At 51.8% G+C, this 18,598-nt stretch overlaps 1 protein-coding gene across 24 annotated transcripts in view; it reads left to right on the forward strand.

Moving 5' to 3' along the window:
* The window catches only part of MBNL1 (muscleblind like splicing regulator 1), a 65,610-nt gene that overhangs the window by 16,438 nt on the left and 30,574 nt on the right, over positions 1-18,598 (forward strand). For 3 of the 24 annotated variants that reach the window (XR_005952761.1, XR_005952764.1, XR_005952759.1), the window contains exon 2: positions 951-1,832. The exons of 4 other annotated variants lie outside the window; for them this stretch is intronic. Coding sequence is in view for 8 of the 20 variants with exons in the window: in XM_041405622.1 (XP_041261556.1) it covers positions 1,659-1,832 (174 nt within the window). In the remaining 12 variants the exon portion in view is untranslated. Of the gene's footprint in view, positions 1-151; positions 499-832; positions 1,833-18,598 lie in introns of those variants that run through there. 17 more of the 24 variants (XR_005952765.1, XM_041405622.1, XM_041405623.1 and 14 more) reach the window with 15 other exon arrangements.

An 18,598-nucleotide genomic window follows, 5' to 3' on the forward strand; every position in this document is an offset into this window, starting at 1 on the left:
AAAGAACACACGGTGCCTGTTGTAATCTCATTAGCTCTGTTAGGTGTGTTTTCCTTCCCCTGGAGTTGGTTGTTCTGATCACTATGTCCCTAGAAAAAGGCTGTAGCTTTTTCTCATCTGTTGGTTTGCATGCATGCTGACAGCATCGCTTCCCAGGGTGTGACTCTGGGGGCTGTGTCAGTGACCTGCAAAGGAGAGCGGTGGGAAATAGGAAGATGATGAAGCAGCATCTTTAGGAAGACGGGGATGGGGCTAGTCTTCCCCTTAGCGCAGGCGGAGGATGCTGCTGGGGGTGCAGAATCCCTGTCGCTGGTGCTGTCAGCGTGTGCCAGGCAGCGCCACGAGGGTCCCTCTGCTCCATCCTCCGGGCACCGCGATCCTCAGGTGGAGACAGGAGCTGTAGTTCATTACAGCAGATCTGCATTTGCAGGTGCCACCAGGCTTCTGTGGCAGAGCTGGGCCTGAGTCGCGGCGTGGAGGGAAACCCACGCAGCCCAGGTCGGCATCCGCGGGCTGGGTTTGCGGTGCTGCCCGGTTGGGTTTTTGCGGTGCTGCCGGGCTGTTTGCGGTGCTGCCCGGTTGGGTTTTTGCGGTGCTGCCGGTTTGCGGTGCTGCCCGGTTGAGTTTTTGCGGTGCTGCCGGGCTGGGTTTGCGGTGCTGCCGGGCTGCGGTGCTGCCCGGCTGGGTTTNGGCCCCCGGCGGGCGCGCTCGGGGCAGCGCGGCGCGGCCCGCGTCTGACAGGCGCGACCTTTCATAAGACGGCCCCCGCCATTGGCTCCCTGCCCGGAGTGTCGCTGCAACGCTCGCCGCGATTGGCCCGCGGCGGTGCTGCCGCCCGGCCCCGCGCGGGGACGCGGCCCCGCCGCCCGCAGCCGTGAGTGCCCTGCGCGGGGCGGCGGCTCGCGGGGCGCCCGCGCCGCCCGCTCGTAACGTGTCTCTTCTCTCCACAGGTTGGTACTAAGAAGTGCCTTTCCTGACGTCGCTGCTGCTTGGGACCGCTTCTAGAGCAGCCGCTGCTTTTGCCTTGCTTGCTGCCAGCTAGACTGCGACGACAGCGCTCCGCCGCTGCCAGCCCCGCGCCCGCCGGGAGGAGCGTCCGGCGCTGCTCCCCCGCCGCCGCTGCACTGTGCACTAAAGTGTGCCGCGAAGGTCAGAGCTCTGCTGCCCGAAAGCCGAGGAGAGGAGGAGAAAAAGCCCCAGCCTAAAGCCGGTGTCGGTCGTTGCTCTAAACTGCTGCATCTGTCTATGCCAAACTAATCGATCCCGATTGCACCGCAGAGCCCGCTGCGAGCCCGCTGCCCGGAGCCACCTGCCAGCCGCCGTCCCCGGGAGCAGCTCGGGAATTGCTGCCGGAGCCCGCCACGTTCCCATGCTTGCGGCGGCCGCACTCAGGACGGGATGCTGAGCTAGTCCCGGCCCCGCTCCGCAGGCGCACCCGGCCGGCCTTGCCCAGCCCCGCTAACGGTGCCGCGTTCCCAACTCTGGTGACACAGCTCTTCCTCGAGATTGCAGCCACGTACTTATTTTAAAATAGGGAGCGGGGGGAAAAAAAAAAAAAAGTGTTCTGGAGGTGGCACTTTCATAATTTCCAGTTTATCAGTTTGGCTACTGGTTTGCCCATTTTTATTGGAAATTTTAACTACCTGTAAAATCTAAAGATGGCTGTTAGCGTCACACCGATCCGGGACACAAAATGGCTAACGCTGGAAGTGTGTAGGGAGTTCCAAAGGGGGACTTGCTCACGACCAGACACGGAATGTAAATTTGCACACCCGTCGAAAAGCTGCCAAGTTGAAAACGGACGCGTAATCGCCTGCTTTGACTCATTGAAAGTGAGTAAATATTACATTATTTTCAAGGATAAATGGTTAATGGAAGAAGCAGTTGTAGCCAGAGAAATCCTGCAGCCGAACAGGAGCAAGTGCTGGCTGCCAGCAGTGGGCTGTTTTGCTGCTTTTATTTTATTGATGCTTGTTGATTTGTGTTGCTGCTTTCCTCAGGGGACGGGGAAGGATATAGGGAACGAAGGGAAAATACGTCTGGCAGGGCTCGAATCCTCCACTATGGCTACAGGGGCTCATTCTTCACCTCCAAATTATTCCCTGCCTGTAGCTGGAATAAAGGGCACTTTACGTAGAAACAGCAAAGTCACTGTGAGGATTCTTTGTTTTTAATAGCACAAACCACGTAAGCAATATGAGGATTTGTTTCCATCTTGTAACTACCAGCAGGTTGTTGGTGGTGAACCTTAGAAGAGTGTTTTCCTCCCTGGGTTATTCATGTGTCTGTGAGCACCCTGCTTGCCTTTCTGTGGTTGGCACTGGTGTGGTTATCCCATCTTCTTCCCAAGTGCACTGGCTTAAGGGAAGGACAGCACTTGGCAGAAGGCAAGGTGCCTCTGGACGTGCAAGCATGGCAGGATCAGAGAGGTTTTCAGGAGGCACGTCCCCTCTAGGCACCAAAATATAGGGCTGTTGTTTCACTGTAGCTGCCGTGTCAGTGATAGGTGTTAAATGTGCAGGTCCCAGCTCCTTCCCTTGGTTTTTCATGGTTTAAGTAACCTAACACGTAAAATACGCATACCACAAACAGTACAGAATTAATGCAGCGGAGTCATGAAAAAAGTCAAAACTTGGGAAGCAGCGATTTGTCAGTTTTTTCTCCGGTGTGATTTTGTGTTCCCTTGCCCCAGTCCCGAGGAGGGGAGCTGGCTGCTGGCAGGCCGTGCTGGGCAGGGAGCTGAGCTGGAGCAGCTGGTGCAGGTCGTGGCTCAGCGCGAGCGGGGCAGGAAGTGGCTGGGGATCTCTGTGGATCCCAGCGTCCCCAGCTTCACAGGGGACGGGGGAAAGCTCTGCAGTGCTCTCAGGCCTGAAATGCTCCCTCACCCCCAGCCACGGCTTAACTTGCACATACTGTAAGGATTTGTCTGTTGTTCAATTTATTTTTAAATACCGCAATTACGATGCATGCAGGGTGTCAATATTAAAATGTGGAAATAAGGTGTTTTCATGCATCCGGCACGTGCTGGAGGTAGGAGCAGAGCCAGGGCTGCTGGTGCCAGTGGGGAGTCCCAGCCCTGTGTGCCACCACGAGGACACGGTGCCGCCGCGTGTCGCCGTGGGGATGGCGGTGCTGCCAGCACACAGGCCTGGCCCCAGAGCCTCTCAGCTGTTCCTGAGCAGGGGGCTGTGGCTGCCACCCTGGCTTTGCTGGTGCTGCAGCACCCGCAGTGTCCCCGGCTTGGTTTCCCAGCAACGAGTGTCTGGCCACCGCGGGCTGACCCCACTGGCCTAGCGCTTCTCATCGCCAGGATGTGGCCGAAAGGCTGGAATCCGGCCACGGAGTGACCCGGACATGATGTCAGTGGTCGCTGGAAGTGCCTTAAAATCTCAGTGCTGGACGGGGGTGCTGCTGGTGCGAGCTGGTGTCTGTGTGAGAGGGGATGGAGCGCAGCCTGGCCTGCCTTCCTCAGCCCCGGCAGCGTGACTGGCCCTTCTGCTGCCGTCAGCAGGGCCCTTCGCTTCCTTTTTTAATGCAGGAACTGAGGCTGACCTTTGCCAAGCGCTGCAAGGTCCGTGGGTGATAACCGTGGGTAACGTTACAGCGCTGCTGCGGATCCTCGGGAAGGAGCGTGTGCTGCCCTGTGGAGTCAGCGCAGGGGCCGAGCTGGGAGCTGGGAAAGAATCTGCTGTTTAAAAATACACTGCTGACCAGAGCTGTTTACTTGTGCTCATGCTGAAAGGTTTGCCAGTGGCTGAGCTGCTGTGTGCTGGAGAGGCTCCCGGGATCCGGGGCAGGATCCCGCGGTGTCCCGGCGCGGGCCCGGCGCCTGTGGCTGCCAGCGGCTCCCCAGCCCCTGGGCACGGTGGTCAGTGAGGTCGCTGTACCCTGCACGAGAATACCTTGGGGAAACAGGAAATGGAATATTGCCCTTTGGGGAATTCCCAGTCCAATCCCCATTGCTGAAGCCATTGCTCAGTTTTGGTTTTGTTTCAGCTCTGTGTCAGTTTTGGTGTGTGCCGAGCTCAGCCAGCTCTAGTCGTTGAGTTGCCTTGCTGCAATATCCCAAACTTCAGATGTTCTGCAAAAGCAATTTAGGGAGATGCTGCACCAGCTCTGTCTGGACCTTATAAGGTCAGTCAATACTTGAGTACAGATTAAAAAAGATTTTTGGTTAGGACATTCAAAAGTAATTTTTAATTTTTCAGTAATTCAATATGGATGTAATGTCCTTGTTCTTTACTAAAATAGCAGCACGCTGAAAAATTGACCTTAATGTTAAAATATTTGATTTCTTATTAATGTATATAATATTAGTATTAATTAGACAGCTATTCTTGCATTATCTCTTGAACATAAGACAGATACTTAGTCACCGAATTTTTCTCTACAAACTCCTGCATCTTGGCAGGAGTGGAAATGAGGTGACCTTTAAGGTCCCTTCCAGCCCAGCCTGCTGTGATGTGTCGCTCCAAGACCTGGTGTGCCCTAGGAGTGGCTGCTGCGTGGAGCTGACGTCAGGCAGGTGTGAGTGCTGCAGAGCTGCAGCCCCTGGGCAGGACTTCTCTGAGCTGGAGACGGCCTGTGTGCTCGGCTATATTTGGAACACAAACAGGCAGAGCAGATCCTCGCAGGGAGGGACCCTGGGCAGTGGCAGTGCCCTTCGGCGCTGGCCCCGGCCCAGGTGTCCTCTGCGGGCGCAGGGACAGCGCACCGAGCGCGCAGCCGCCGCAGCCAACTCCACTGCCCTGCCCTGCCCTGCCGGACGGAGGCAAAAATAGATGCCAGAAGTGAAACTTGCAGCTTGGGTAAAGCGCTTTTTTTTTTTTTTTAATTACTATTTCCCCCTCCTGTGAAATGAAGGCACGCACTCTGTGCAGGGCTGGAGCGAGGAAGGCGGTGTTGGCTCCCGAGGCTCCCTCCTGTGTGGGAGCGGTGGCACTGGGCTCTGGACACTCCGTCTGGCTGCACACACGTCCTGTGGGTGCACCTGGCAGCTGCTCCTTACCTGCGAGCAGAACGAGCTGGCCCGTGGTCATTGGGAGCGTGGGGAGCAAGAGGCAGCCAGGCCCGTGGCTCTGACCTCTGGGCTGCTGCAGGAGGTCAGGGCTGGGACAGCCCCAGCGAGATGTTATCATCCTGCTGCCTAATTAGCGCTAATGGAACCTGCTAGGCTGGCCTAGGGGAGCGCATGAATCGAGATGAGCGTGTGTGGGATAATCTGGCCCTTAGATATTAGGAGGATAATTTTAAACCAAGAATGATTATGTAGTGTATTCAAATTATGCGCTGGAGCGGCTGAGTCAGCTCCAGCTCTGGCTCTGCCTTGTTTAAATGCCGTAGGATTTTTTTCCTAAATTTGGATGCCTAAAAGCCTGTTAGACTGTCTACCGCAAAAATAAGCTCAAGTTCCTATATCAGGAAACTGGTTTGCAACAGAAATTTGATTTTTACCATCATTTTGAAACATTTTTTCTTCTTTCTTTTTCTTGGAAAAATAAGCCGAAGTAGAACTCGTTTTGAAATTACGTTAGCTTCGTCAGATGTTCCGATAGATGAGTCATCCGCGTTTCCTGAAAGCTGAGATAAAGATGTCTGAACAATGGGGAGATGGATGTCAAATGCAAATCTTGCGGGAGCTGCAGATGTGCCGAGGCCAACGTCACTGTGGCCGGGCGGCCACTGCCAGCCCTGCGCTGGGGAAAGTGTCACACGGCGGGAGGGGCAGGGGGATGGGGTGTCCCGGTGCTGTCCCGGTGCTGCCTCCAGGGCTGCCTCCAGGGCTGTCCCGGTGCTGTCCCAGTGCTATCCCAGCACTGTCCCGGTGCTGTCCCAGTGCTGTCCAGGTGCTGCCCCCAGCACTATCTCAGCGCTGTCCCAGTGTTGTCCCAGCACTATCCCAGTGCTGTCCCAGCGCTATCCCAGTGCTGTCCCAGCGCTATCCCAGTGCTGTCCCAGCGCTATCCCAGTGCTGTCCCAGTGCTATCCCAGCACTGTCCCGGTGCTGTCCCGGTGCTGCCTCCAGGGCTGCCTCCAGGGCTGTCCCAGCACTATCCCAGCACTGTCCCGGTGCTATCCCAGTGCTGTCCCAGTGCTGTCCAGGTGCTGCCCCCAGCGCTGTCCCAGCAATATCCCAGCACTATCCCAGTGTTGTCCCAGCACTGTCCCAGTGCCATCCCAGCGCTATCCCGGCGCTGTCCCAGCACTATCCCAGTGCTGTCCAAGTGCTGCCCCCAGTGCTGTCCCAGTGCTATCCCAGTGCTATCCTGGTGCCATCCCAGTGCTATCCCGGTGCTATCCCGGTGCTATCCCAGTGCCATCCCAGTGCCATCCCAGTGCTATCCCGGCGCTGTCCCAGTGCTATCCCAGCGCTGTCCTGGCGCTGTCCCGGCGCTATCCCAGTGCTATCCCAGTGCTATCCCAGTGCTATCCCAGCACTATCCCTGTGCCATCCCAGTGCTATCCCAGTGCTATCCCAGTGCTATCCCAGCGCCATCCCAGTGCTATCCCAGTGCTATCCCAGTGCTGTCCCAGTGCTATCCCAGTGCTATCCCAGCGCTGTCCTGGCGCTGTCCCGGCGCTGTCCCAGTGCTGGCCCAGCATTGCCCCGGCACTGCCCCGCTGTGCTCAGCACAGCCCCACACTGGCTCTCTGCAGGGTGGGGCTGCTGTGTTCCCAAACCTGCTGCTTCCCAGTGATCTGAGCCTCATGTGGCTTCAGTGGCTGTGGCGAGCGCAGGTCACAGCCCGTGGCTTTGGAGATAACGTGCACCATGAGCACTGCACTTCCAGGCTTTTTTTAAGCTATGCTCCCACTAAGGCGGCTCTTTCATGTTCAAGCTGGGTGTCCCAATGAAGTGTAAAAGCTTTTTCTACTCTTTCTTCAACAGCTGGAAAGTCTTAAACTTCCACATTTCTCTGCTATTTTTTTTTTTTTTAATTCTAAGAAGAAGCTGGAAACCAGAAGTGTAAGTCACTTCAGTGATGATGTATGAGGTTGAAGCTCTGGTGCCTAGTGTCTGAGACCCACCAGCACTTGGTATGATAGTATTTTATCTTCTGATGTAGAAGTGTTTATTTTTTTAAAGTAGAACACCTGGACTCTGTAAAAGTGACTGCCGCTTTTTACCAAGGAGGCTAAAAAATACATACACGTAGCATTGTTACTATTATTATTATTATTGCTGAAATTCATGAGCATCTTATTTCTTATACCTCAGAGATGTAACTGTTAGTTGTTCAAGTCTCTCTACTAAAGTCTCTCTACTTTGTCACTGCTTAAAAAATACTGATTTTTTTTGACTTGTTGTTCTCCCTTGTGTGACACTTACCGAAGGGTGTAGAGTAAGAACTCCATTTCATTTAGCACAAAGAAAAGAAAATCCCATAAGCCTATTGCACTAATCCTGTTGAGAATGGCAGATCCTGGGTCTGATTCTTCTTCAATGAAGGCAAAAGAAGAAACCCAGCACACCTGAGCAGGTGATTCCTGGGTAGTTTTACCTGTGTGGTGTTTAGCATCCCTGGAGCACGGGTGGTGGCAGGACTCGGGGTGCAGGGATGAGGTGAGGCTCAGGGCTGGGAGGCAGATGGACACATGGCTGATTGCAAGGAAGCTCGTAAAGCAGTAACCCTTGGCAGAAAAATGAAAACATAAACAATGTTCAAATTCCTAAGGTCTGATTTGCCATTTTTCTCCTCTCCAGCCCCTGCGCCTGCCAGCAGGCTGAGCTCCAGAAGAGGAAGCAAAGGGAAAAGTGGCAAACACATCGAGAAAATGGGGCAATTGTTAGGTGGAGTGGCAAATAGTCCATTAGCAAACCAAACAATTGAAAGCACGCGTGTTCCTCTGTGGGAAGATAGATGGTGTTTTGAAATCTTATCAGGCCTTTGGACAGAGGAGTTACAACTAACTACAGCCTTCACAGCTCATTTTACAGTTTCAGCTCTGCCTCGGCAGAAAGAAATTAAGTAGAAATTAAAACATTGCACTGCAGCATTTGCAGTGTCATTTCTTAAAGGCTGTGCATAATAGAAACCAGCGTGGGCTCCTGTTACAGTCAGGAACTCTGCTGGGCATAGTCAAAATCGGTAAAATTCTCAACTGGTTTGCAGGGAAGATGTAAGGAGGCATAAAATAAAAAAACCTCATGTCAAGAACATTCAGACATTTGTCCCAAGTCTTACCGAGTGATCAGGAGCAGCCTGTGAGGCCTGTCTCCTTCCCAGGATGACCCCAAGTGTCTGTTTTTCCAAATACAGATGCTTTGTTGCCAAGGCTCGCTGAAATTTGTTGGAAGCAACAAATTACATTCAAGACCGACTGATCACATCTGTTTTTTGACTTTGGAGAAATGCTGGTGTTTCTTTGCTGGGGCTGCAGGGCTGTGTTAGCCCAGCTGGATGTTATTTAGGAGCTGCTGCCCCGGGTGCTGCTTAGGAATCTGTGCTTCCTGTCAGGAGCTGCTCCTGGGTGATGCCTGGGAACGAGCCTCTTCTCCAGGTGAGCAGCCAAGGCCAGGGCGAGGCCACAGCCCTCCCTCCAAAGTGCCCAGCTGCACACATCCCGCAGAGAGAGCCAGCAGGGCTTTGGGCTTTGCCAGAACCGCGCTGGTGCTCTGGGCTGGGCTGGGCTCGGGGCTGCTCCTGCTCCAGGGCTGCACAGCAGCACTCCAGCCAGCCCCCTAGGAAATGACAAGAGCTGCTTTTATCCTGGTCCAGAGGCCTGTCTTGTCCTCTGCTTCACAGTGCCACTGGGAGGATTACTGCTGTTGAAATAAGATTTAAGTTGACGCTGAATTGTCAGGTCCTGAAACACGGGATTATGCAAGTGAGAAAACCTTTGGGTTCATGGTTGAATTTATTTGAAATACTTATGACATATCCTCTTCATTAGGAAACATCTCAGGATTTAACTGATGCAGAACACACGTTGAGGTTGTTGAAAGCAACTGCAATATTTGATCAAACAAAGGAAAATACATCTGATGAAGTGGATCTTTAAAGAAGAAGAAGAAATCCGGTGTAGCGCTTCAGGAGGGCTTCACCCTGGCACTAGCAAGCTGCTTCCTCAGATTGCCTTTTCACTATACTCCACTCACTGGATAAACTTCTCAGCACTGGAGATCCCCAAAAGTTCTCTCTTTTCAGAGAGGGGATGGTGGGCTCTGGTGGGAGAACGCTGGTGCCTCCCCAGTTTGCTGACAGCAGCGGCAGGGGGCAGGGGCTGGCTGGGGAGCAGGTCTGGATCCAGCTTCATCTCAGAGCACTTCAAGTCCCGTCAAGTTCCTGGAAAGACTCTCTTCAGCTCCAGATTTCTCTGGACCATTCCTAACTTGGCAAAATAGTACAGAGAGTTAGCAAAAAGAGAGAGAGTGCTGTTTGAAAAGAGAAGCAGTTCTGGGAGGAAGCAAAGCTGGTTACTTTTTGTTGGTGCGATTTCACTGAATTTGCATGGGTTAATTCCAGGCTTACACCGAGACATAAATGGTTGTGAGATTGAGATTTAAATTTGAAAGAGAGGAATTGCAAAGTATGGGAATTGTCCTTCGTGTGTGCACACACTGCCCACCCTGTGGGAGGGCATGTGTCCATGTGTGCCCAAGGGAGCAGCAGGCAGCTGACACAGACAGGGAGCTGTGAGGATGAGGAGGGAGGGTGGATGTGAGGCCACCTCTGTTGAGGGGACATACCTGTGAGACCAGGAGGAGCAAGCATTCCATTGAATCTGAGATGGAGCAGGGCAGTTTGTGGCTGGGGCAGGTTATGAACAGGAGCTGGCACAGGCCGAGGGGTCTGTGGTGTCCCTGGGGACAGGGTCGTTTGTGTGTGGACATTCTGGAAAGCCCTGCAGTGTGGGAGCAGGCAGCAAAGGCAGGGTGGCTGCAGGTGTAGTAGGTAACTACGACTTTGCAGGAGTAAAACTCACTGGTTTCTGCTCGCTCTTTATCCTGGTGGGATTCAGTCTGAAAACCTGTACAGGTTCAGTGGTATTTGACACTGGGCAAGGTGGAGGTTGTGGTTTTTAATTTGAGAGCGTCTTTCCAGCCTTGTCTGGCTCAGGGAGGGGTTCTCACTCCCCCCAGGAGCCTGGCAGGTTTTTAGGTGTGCAGTAGCCACCACAGCAATGTCAGGAACTGCACAGTTTTTCTTACTTGGTTCTGTTATATAAGAACAAGAGTGTGCACATTTAACTGAAGTCTTTTGAAAAGAATAGGCAGAATGAAATGTTTTCTGGTCTTTGGGGCTCGCTGTAAACTGACAATGGTGAAACAAATACTGAGTGGAAAGAAAGAGTACACTTGATTGTGTATTTGTGCAGAATTCAGCTGTCAGCAGGCAGCAGCTTGGAGCACGTTGTGCCACCAGAGACTGGCTGAGCTGCAGCTGCACAGGCTGCAGGCTCTGCTGTCCCTTGCCCTTGCTTACAGTGCAGTCACTCTGTAGAGCCAGCTGTAGATGGGAAATTGTTCCTGGAATTCTGGTTGCTTTCTGGTTGTAGGATGTGTTCAGAGCATCATCTGCATTGACATACCGTTGCTTGTCTGGTGCCCTGGTAAAATTTTCCCTGCAGTGAGCTGAGTCAGGAGACAGCCTGGATGTCTGCAGTGGCTGTAGCCAAATAAAAATGCAGGTGAGCTGGGAAAGCCCTGACTGGGCTCACTGAAGGGTTAAAGAGTTCCCGCTCACTAAGCACTCTGTAGAGGAAACAGGAGAGTCAGGACTTTGTATCTACTGGCTGTTATTTATTCCCATTGTTGGTTGAATGCTGGCTGCACCTCGTGTCTGTAGAGCAGGGTGAGGTGCTTCCCCTGGGCAAGGCATGTGAGGGAGGGATGGATGGATGGATGGATGATGGGGTGTCTGTGGAGCAGGGTGAGGTGCTTCCCGTGGGCAAGGCATGCGAGGGATGGATGGATGGATGGATGGATGGATGGATGGATGGATGGATGATGGATGGATGGATGGATGGATGATGGATGGATGGATGGATGGATGGATGATGGATGGATGATGGATGGATGGATGATGGATGGATGATGGATGGATGATGGATGATGGATGGATGGATGATGGATGGATGGATGGATGGATGATGGATGGATGGATGGATGGATGGATGATGGATGGATGATGGATGGATGATGGATGATGGATGGATGGATGATGGATGGATGGATGGATGGATGATGGATGGATGATGGATGGATGATGGATGATGGATGATGGATGGATGATGGATGGATGGATGGATGGATGGATGATGGATGGATGATGGATGGATGATGGATGATGGATGATGGATGGATGGATGGATGATGGATGGATGGATGGATATGGCAGCTTTAACTCCAGGTAAAGTACCTTAAAATGCAAAGGTCTCGTGACAGTGGAACACAAGGAATTGTTTCATAGTAAAAAAATTAATTTGTGATTTAAATTTCCAGGTGATACTGGAGGGGTGTGGTGGGGTTGGTCAGTCCAGGGAACACCTCACCAGGCTGGGCATTTGTTGCAGAAGTGTGTGGAGCTGCATCTGGCAAAACAGACATGCAGCACAGAGTGAGCTCACTACAGCCAGGACAGGGTTTGGGTTTTTCTCTATGGCTGCACTGAACAGGAGGAAACAGGATTTTTTATGACAATGGTAAAGGTGATTAAGTCTCTAACTAGAAGAGAAGGCAAGGCAGAAGAGAGAAAGAAATTAGAGGGCGGGACAGAAGAGAGACAAAAAGCTGAAGAGGTCAGATGCTGTCGTAACACCTGGCACATAACACAGGAGAGAGGGCTCTGAGCTTTGTGAGCAGATGGGAGGGGAAGGGGGAGCAAGAGCAAAGCACAAGTCAGGGAGGTCAGGAGATGTCGGAGGATGTAGTGTGCAGACAGCCTCCAAAATTCCTTGACAAAATGTGTTTGTTCCCAGGTTCTGCCAGCTTTTTGCAAAGGATCCTCTGCACCTAGTTCCAAACGTGGTTACTGGTGTGATTAAATATATCTGAAGAGAAAAATAACACTTGCTGATGGATTTATTTTTATTTTTTTTTACCGTGGAGGAAAGCACACCTTGTTCTGCCTTGTTGGAATCCTTTAGCGTTTGGCTTCATTAAGTCCAGTGCTGAAAGTCAGAAGGGAAGGGAGGTCTCCTGTTCATGTTTAGCCCATTGGCTGAAGACACTGCTAATGTTTGTAACAATGTAAAATGTTTCTACACAGCATTTGTCGCATATTTATGGTTTAGATGTTTCTGGTAATTTTAGATACCTAAGGAATTAGACGCTGAAAATGTAGCAACAGTGGAAGGTTGAAGTTATTTGTTATACTTGTCAACTGTTCTGCTCTGGGCTACGCACACACTGTGGGCTGTTTGTGTATGTGTGTGTGCTCATTGCATTTTATATATAATATATGTCTGTGTGTGTGACTTCTCCAGGTTTTTTTCAGGCTGTGTGTTTTGTGTGTTGACTTTGGGTTTGTACACAAAAAGGAGCATTCAGAAAGTGCAAAGACCTTTTGTGAATTAAGAAGCTACTTTATGCTTAAAAAAATTTAAAATTGTAGTTGCTAAAAATACACTCGTATTTAATATTTAAAATTTGGAAAGCATTGCTGGATTTTATTGTTGTCTGGAGTGCAGCCATGGGTCAGTTGTCCAGCACCGTCTGTAGTTGTTCCATTCTTTCTTCTCTGTTCTGTTTAAATGACAAATAATGAAGTGTTTCTGAGTGACTGCTCAGGTTCTGTTTTGATCACCTGACAAATTACTTGGTTCAGCTTCTGCTCCTTGGTGTTGTGTAAAAGCTGTCTGAGCCCTGCAGGGATTCCCAGTGGCAGTGGTGCCACGGAAGAGCAGGAGCAGCTGCTGGGAGCAGCACATCTCCAGGTCCCTGGAATGCTGGGGTTCTGAGCTCTTGGGCATAATGGTGAGCAAAGCTGTCACCGTCAACTTGTGTCTTTGTAGGGAGGTTGTGGGGTAGAAAGGTCTCATTTTCTATTTCATTTCATTTTCTACTGTGCTGTTTTATTACTTTTAGAGTGAGTCAGGTCTCATGTAACAAAAGGTCATGGAAAAGAGAGGAATTCAATATTTGTTTTATTTCCTTTTAATGCTCAGAAACAAGTTGTTTCCTCTCATAGATCTAAGTGAAAGATATTAAAAGAGAATTTAGGTTTTTGAAGAGCGAGCACCTGTAAGGCAGCCCTGCAACCCAGCCCCGAGGCTGATGCTCTCATCTCTGGAGCTTTGATTCTGCCTCACACATGCTGAACTTGGGGGAAAAAGTGCTTCTGCAATGAGATCATGATACGCCAGTCCTCCCTCTGAATGTTCCTGTTTGTTTCATCAGCTCAGTTGGCTCCCACACATGGAAAGTTTTTCATTTCCCACCAGCTATGTGGCTGAACACTTGAAGTGAGAGCATTTGAGTCTTCAGGTCACACACACACACGCGCAGGATCTGCAGAGGTGGCATTTCCTGCAGCTCGCGTGTGCACCAAGGTAGTGACACTGCCGAAATGTCCTACAACAACACCAAACTGCCAGGAGCAGAAACCACAGAACCATTTGGGGTGGAAAACACCTCCAAGATCACTGAGTCCAAGCTGTGCCCGATCCCACCTTGTCCCCCAGCCCAGACCACGGAGTGCCACATGCAATCATTCCTTGGCACCTCCCGGGCTGGGGGCTCCATCACCTCCCTGGGCAGCCCCAACAGTGCCTGGCCACCCTTTCTGTAAAGAAATTCTTCCTGAGAATGCTGCTTCCTACAGAAAGTCTGCATCTGTAAAACAATACTCCTCTTTCCTTTTTGCCATTGGGCTGGGTTTTGTGCCTTCCTCCTGCTGGGATGGGCCCAGGAGCCGAGCTGCCCTCGGGAGGAGCGGAGCGCTGCCGCCGTCTGCACGGCTCTGCTTTGGGACAGGACAGGGAGTTGTCATGTGGAAATAAGCAATCAAAGGGAATTCTGACCGCAGAGCGGTGCTTGGCATGTTTTGTGGTTATTTAACTTTAGAAAAATAAATCCTGCCACCTGTGTGTGCCACTGGTCCGCGTGCACTGACCTGCTCTGTTCACAGCGCGGCAAGGGCGGGGGGATCTGCACCTCTGTGTTTCTGTGAGGCCTCACAGACACTTTGCATGTTCTTTCTGCTCCTCTGGTGTCATTGTCACATATTTCATAAGCTTTTCTGAGCGTTTTTCTCCTCAATGTGTGACTGACAGAGTTGAGCTTTTCAAGACTTTTGCATCAAATATTCACCCTGCAGCCGCATTTCTGAGCACACAGAGGCTCTCACCTGGTCCTGCTCTGTGCAAGGATTTGCTCTAGCAAGGAGTTGATTTTCAGAAGTAAAGCCTATGCAGAGGCTTTAACAGAGAGAGGCTGGAGAGCTCCTGAGAGCAAGCAATGTTTCCTGGTAGCTGTAGTTATATTTGCACTGCACTGGTGCGGACAGAGCAGATAGATGCTGTCTTTATTTGCACACTGCCTTACAGTAGGTCTTTTGTTCTGTCATTTTACTGTCATTTTGTTTCATGTGGAAAGCGAGCAAGGCCAAACCTCTGGGGTAGAAGGTAGCAGGGGTGCAGAGTGTGTAGTTAGAGCAGCACTGCCTGTTAGAGATGCTTAAATGAGTGCACACATCCATCAGACAGCTTTGTCTTTGTGAAATATTGATCTGCAATGTCAATGTTAAGAGGCCTGGAAAGCACTTAGTGCAGGAAATTATTCCTGAGCTGTATGAGAAAAAAACCTGTGGCTGATACAGGGCCTGTTGAGCCCTCTGTCCTGCCTTCCCCTCCTGAGCAGTGCAGCACCGAGCTGAGCAAGGAATTCAGCATTGGTGTGGGCTGAAACTTCCAGGTCTGGCTGATGCATGTGCAATGTTAATGATTATTGGATCGTGTAGCGGGCGTGTCAGGGCTGGGGCTGGACACTGACCCAAGGGCACGGAGTGGACCCTGCACTGCCTGCTTACTGCTGGGTTTGGCTGAGCCCCCGCTTGGGAAATTCGGCAAACAGCGCTGGTGCTCTGCTGCCTTCGGCGGGACACGGAGCTGCCTGCCCCCAGCCGGGATGGCCTCTGCTCCTCTTGGTTTTCCACGGAGCTGTTAAGTGCTTCAGGGCTGGCCTTGGTTTGCTTTGTTGTTTTTAAAGAAATATGACAAGTGTGTCCCAGAAGCACGGTGGAAGTGGTGCTGCATGTGCTGCTCCAGCGGGGCCTCCAGCCCTACCCTGGCTCCCAGGGTGGTTCCCCCAGGGACTGCAAGGGTGTTTATTTGGTTAGGAAGCTTTTACTGGGCCTCAAGAACACTTGCAAGGTAAAACAAACCTGATGTGTCAGCCTTTGTTTACCCACGACACTTTCCCTTTCCTATTCTTGCTTGCTTCAATTTGTTCTTTGTTAAAGACTTTTAACTCTCCGTTTGCCTTCTGATGTGGAATGCATCAACATTTTTTGGTATCATTTTTTTGTCCCTACAGTCTGAATTACTTAGATTGATCCTCCCTGTATGAATTTTTGAACTATAAACTTAGTTTAAGTTTTTTTATTTCTCTTCTGCTGTCTCTTGGTTATTTATATCCTTTTCTTTCCTCATTTGCCTAAGCAGTAAAAAACTATTTCTCCAGCTTGTCATCAGTTGGTCATGGTTTGGTGGCGTTCTTTATCTAGCTTCTAATTACTTCAAATTTGTCTTTTCTCTTGCCTCTCTGGATGATGTAGTAAAATCTTGGGTTTGTGTTTTTCTAGTCCCTTTACTAATACCCAGTGCTGTTATCCCCTCATCAGTGACGGGCAGACCATATTTCACCAGTAATGGGTACTTTGGTTGCCATCGGGGAAATCTGATCTTCTTTCAGCTTTCCTCCCCGCTCCTGAGGCTTCTGCAAAGTGCCTCTATGGCTCTTGGAATTACCAGACCCATGGTAATTCCATCACCAGCACAGTGTTCTCCGGGGGGCTGGTGCTGGTGTTTTGTTGTCCACCCCAAGCCGAGCAGCTGGGGTGTGCTGAGGAGGAGCTGGGTGTGTGGGTTAACGGGGTCACAGTTCCTCTGGGGGAGCCTGTGCAGGACCCTGCTGTGTGTGTGCAGGGTTTGGTGCAGCAGGGCACCAGGACAGCCTGCCCTGGCCAGGGCAGTGCCCACGGCAGTGTGTCTGTGCCTGCCCTGCCTGTGCAGGGTTTGGTGCAGCAGGGCACCAGGACAGCCTGCCCTGGCCAGGGCAGTGCCCATGGCAGTGTGTCTGTGCCGGCCCTGCCTGTGCAGGGTTTGGTGCAGCAGGGCACCAGGACAGCCTCCCCTGGCCAGGGCAGTGCCCACGGCAGTGTGTCTGTGCCTGCCGTGCCGGTGGAGCGCTGCTCCCCTCCCGGTGCTCCAGCACTCTGCTCCCCTCCGCCCCGCTCACATTGGTGGAGCGCTGCTCCCCTCCCGGCCCTCCCATCCATCCCGGTGCTCCAGCACTCTGCTCCCCTCCGCCCCGCTCACATGCTCGCTTTTTTTGTCCAGAAGTGACTAAGCTTCCTGTTATTCCACTCTGTCAGTTTTTCCCCAATCCTGCTGTCGTGTTGGGCAATATTTACTTGCCAGCAGCTTCCTCTGCCGCTGTCCCACTCAGCTCCGTCCTGTTCCCACTTGCTTCTTAATTTGTTATTTGCGGCCCTCAGGGATGTTCACTTTCACTCTGTTGGACTTATTTCCACTAAAGCCAGGATGTATAAAGAGCTGTGAACCCCAGGAGAGCGTTACCTGGGTGCTGCAGGAATGCACTGTGGAGAGCTGCACTTTGGTTCACGATGTGAGCACACCTGGCACAGGTGCAGCCAGGGCGGCATCGCAGCGCTGTCCTGAGCTATCCCTGCCTGATGGGCGTGTTCGTGTGTACAGAGGAGTTGCTCCTGCCTCGTTGGAAACCACAGGCACGCTTTGATTTAGCAGGGCTGTCCTTCGGATGATGGGATGATGATGGGAAATCGAAGGAGAGGGTTTTCCCTCTGGAGCTCCAAGGCAGCCTGGAGGCATTGGCCGATGCTGTGGAGGTGGAGGGTGGCTGGCAGGGGGGGCAGTGGCTGAAGGCTCTCCCATGGACCTCTCCCAGCCCCTGTGCCCCGAGCAGGGTGGCAGGCAGGGCAGGGATGTCCCAGTCCAGCACCCTGCAGGGCCTGTGCACCTGGCCCCACCACGTGCCTCCTGTGGGACCAGCGGCAGCAAACAGCCACGGCGACCCGTACTGCTGTGTAAAAATAACACCTCGGCAGGAATAAACAAGCTATTTTTGTGTCTTAGGGGTGGCCATGCAGAGCTGACTCAGGGCCTTGCCTTGCACTGCCACCGGGGCTCATTCAGACATCCTGAGCACTCAGAGCAGCCTGAGGCGCTTCCCTTGGTGCTGGGAGGGTGGGATGGTGCCAGTGGGCCTGGGAGGTGTCCCTGTCCCCAGAGGGGCTGCTGGCTGCCAGGCAGTGCTGCTGTGTCACAGAGCAGGGGACACCCCAGTGCCAGCTCCTCAGGTCCAGCAGCGTGGTCGGGTCCTGCTGGAGCTGCTTGTGCCCAGGTACAATAAATTACACCGAGTTGCAGCAGGTGGGGAGGGAAACTTTATCTGGAAGCAAACAGGCACAGAGCTCGTAGGAAATGAATAGTGCCTGGCAGAGGTTGGGTGTGAAAACTGACACATAAATGTCACAGCATGAAAAATAGTTTCTCATACGTAGAATTAAACCGCTCGTGACCCCGAGGCTCCAGCAGGGCTGGGTACGCCAGGGAAAGAGCATCTCTCTTTTGTTTTACTCTTTTATGGCACTTTATCACTACAACAAGTACTAATTTTAATTGTTTTACTTTGCACGTGCTGAGTTCTGTCAATTGCCAAATTCCAGGGCGATGTACCCATTAGGCTCCATGGGTTTTATGGTTGTGACACGTGCAGAAACAAAGGCCAAGGCTAACAGTTCTACTTATGTGATAATTATGATATGGTAGAGAGTAAAGGGAGAAGAGCTGTGTTCAGTCTGTCTTGCACATTTAAGGAAAGATGCAAGGCTAGTTTTCTCTCAGCCTAATCTTTATCTTTTAATGATTGTTCTTTGATTTTCACTTCAAACCAGACAGTATGAGCTATCAAAAAAATTCAAAGTGACCAGGGATCCTTAATTGTGAGCCAACAGAAGGAAAGAGGAAAGGTGTGGGAAAGGAGGGTGCCTTGGGGTGGGATGTGGTGGTCCCTGGCAGGGGCACACAGCAGTGCCCTTTGAGGGGGGAACTTGGCAGTGTCTCAGGGGGATGTGGCAGTGCCCTGGGGTGGGCACCGTGTTTCTGGGGGCTGTTGCTGATCTGGGGGTGCCTTTGGGCATGAGGCTTGTGCATTGCCCTCGTAGGTGAATGTGGCTGGGTTCATTAATTCCTCCTGAATTGCTGAATAAGTTTCCTTTCTGCTGCTGGTCCTGGGAAGCTGCACTGACTGATTTTAGAGGGGTTTTGTAGGAAATCACTGTCTTGTCAAAAGTTCCCTCTTGTGGAAAACAGGTGGAATTTTTTTCTTAGAAGTTGTTAAAGATTCCCTGGTTTTGTTTTGGTTGTTGTTGGGATTTTTTTGGTTTTTTTT

Source organism: Onychostruthus taczanowskii, unplaced genomic scaffold (assembly GCF_017590055.1).
Source record: "Onychostruthus taczanowskii isolate IOZ18803 unplaced genomic scaffold, ASM1759005v1 scaffold24, whole genome shotgun sequence".
Taxonomy (NCBI): domain Eukaryota; kingdom Metazoa; phylum Chordata; class Aves; order Passeriformes; family Passeridae; genus Onychostruthus; species Onychostruthus taczanowskii.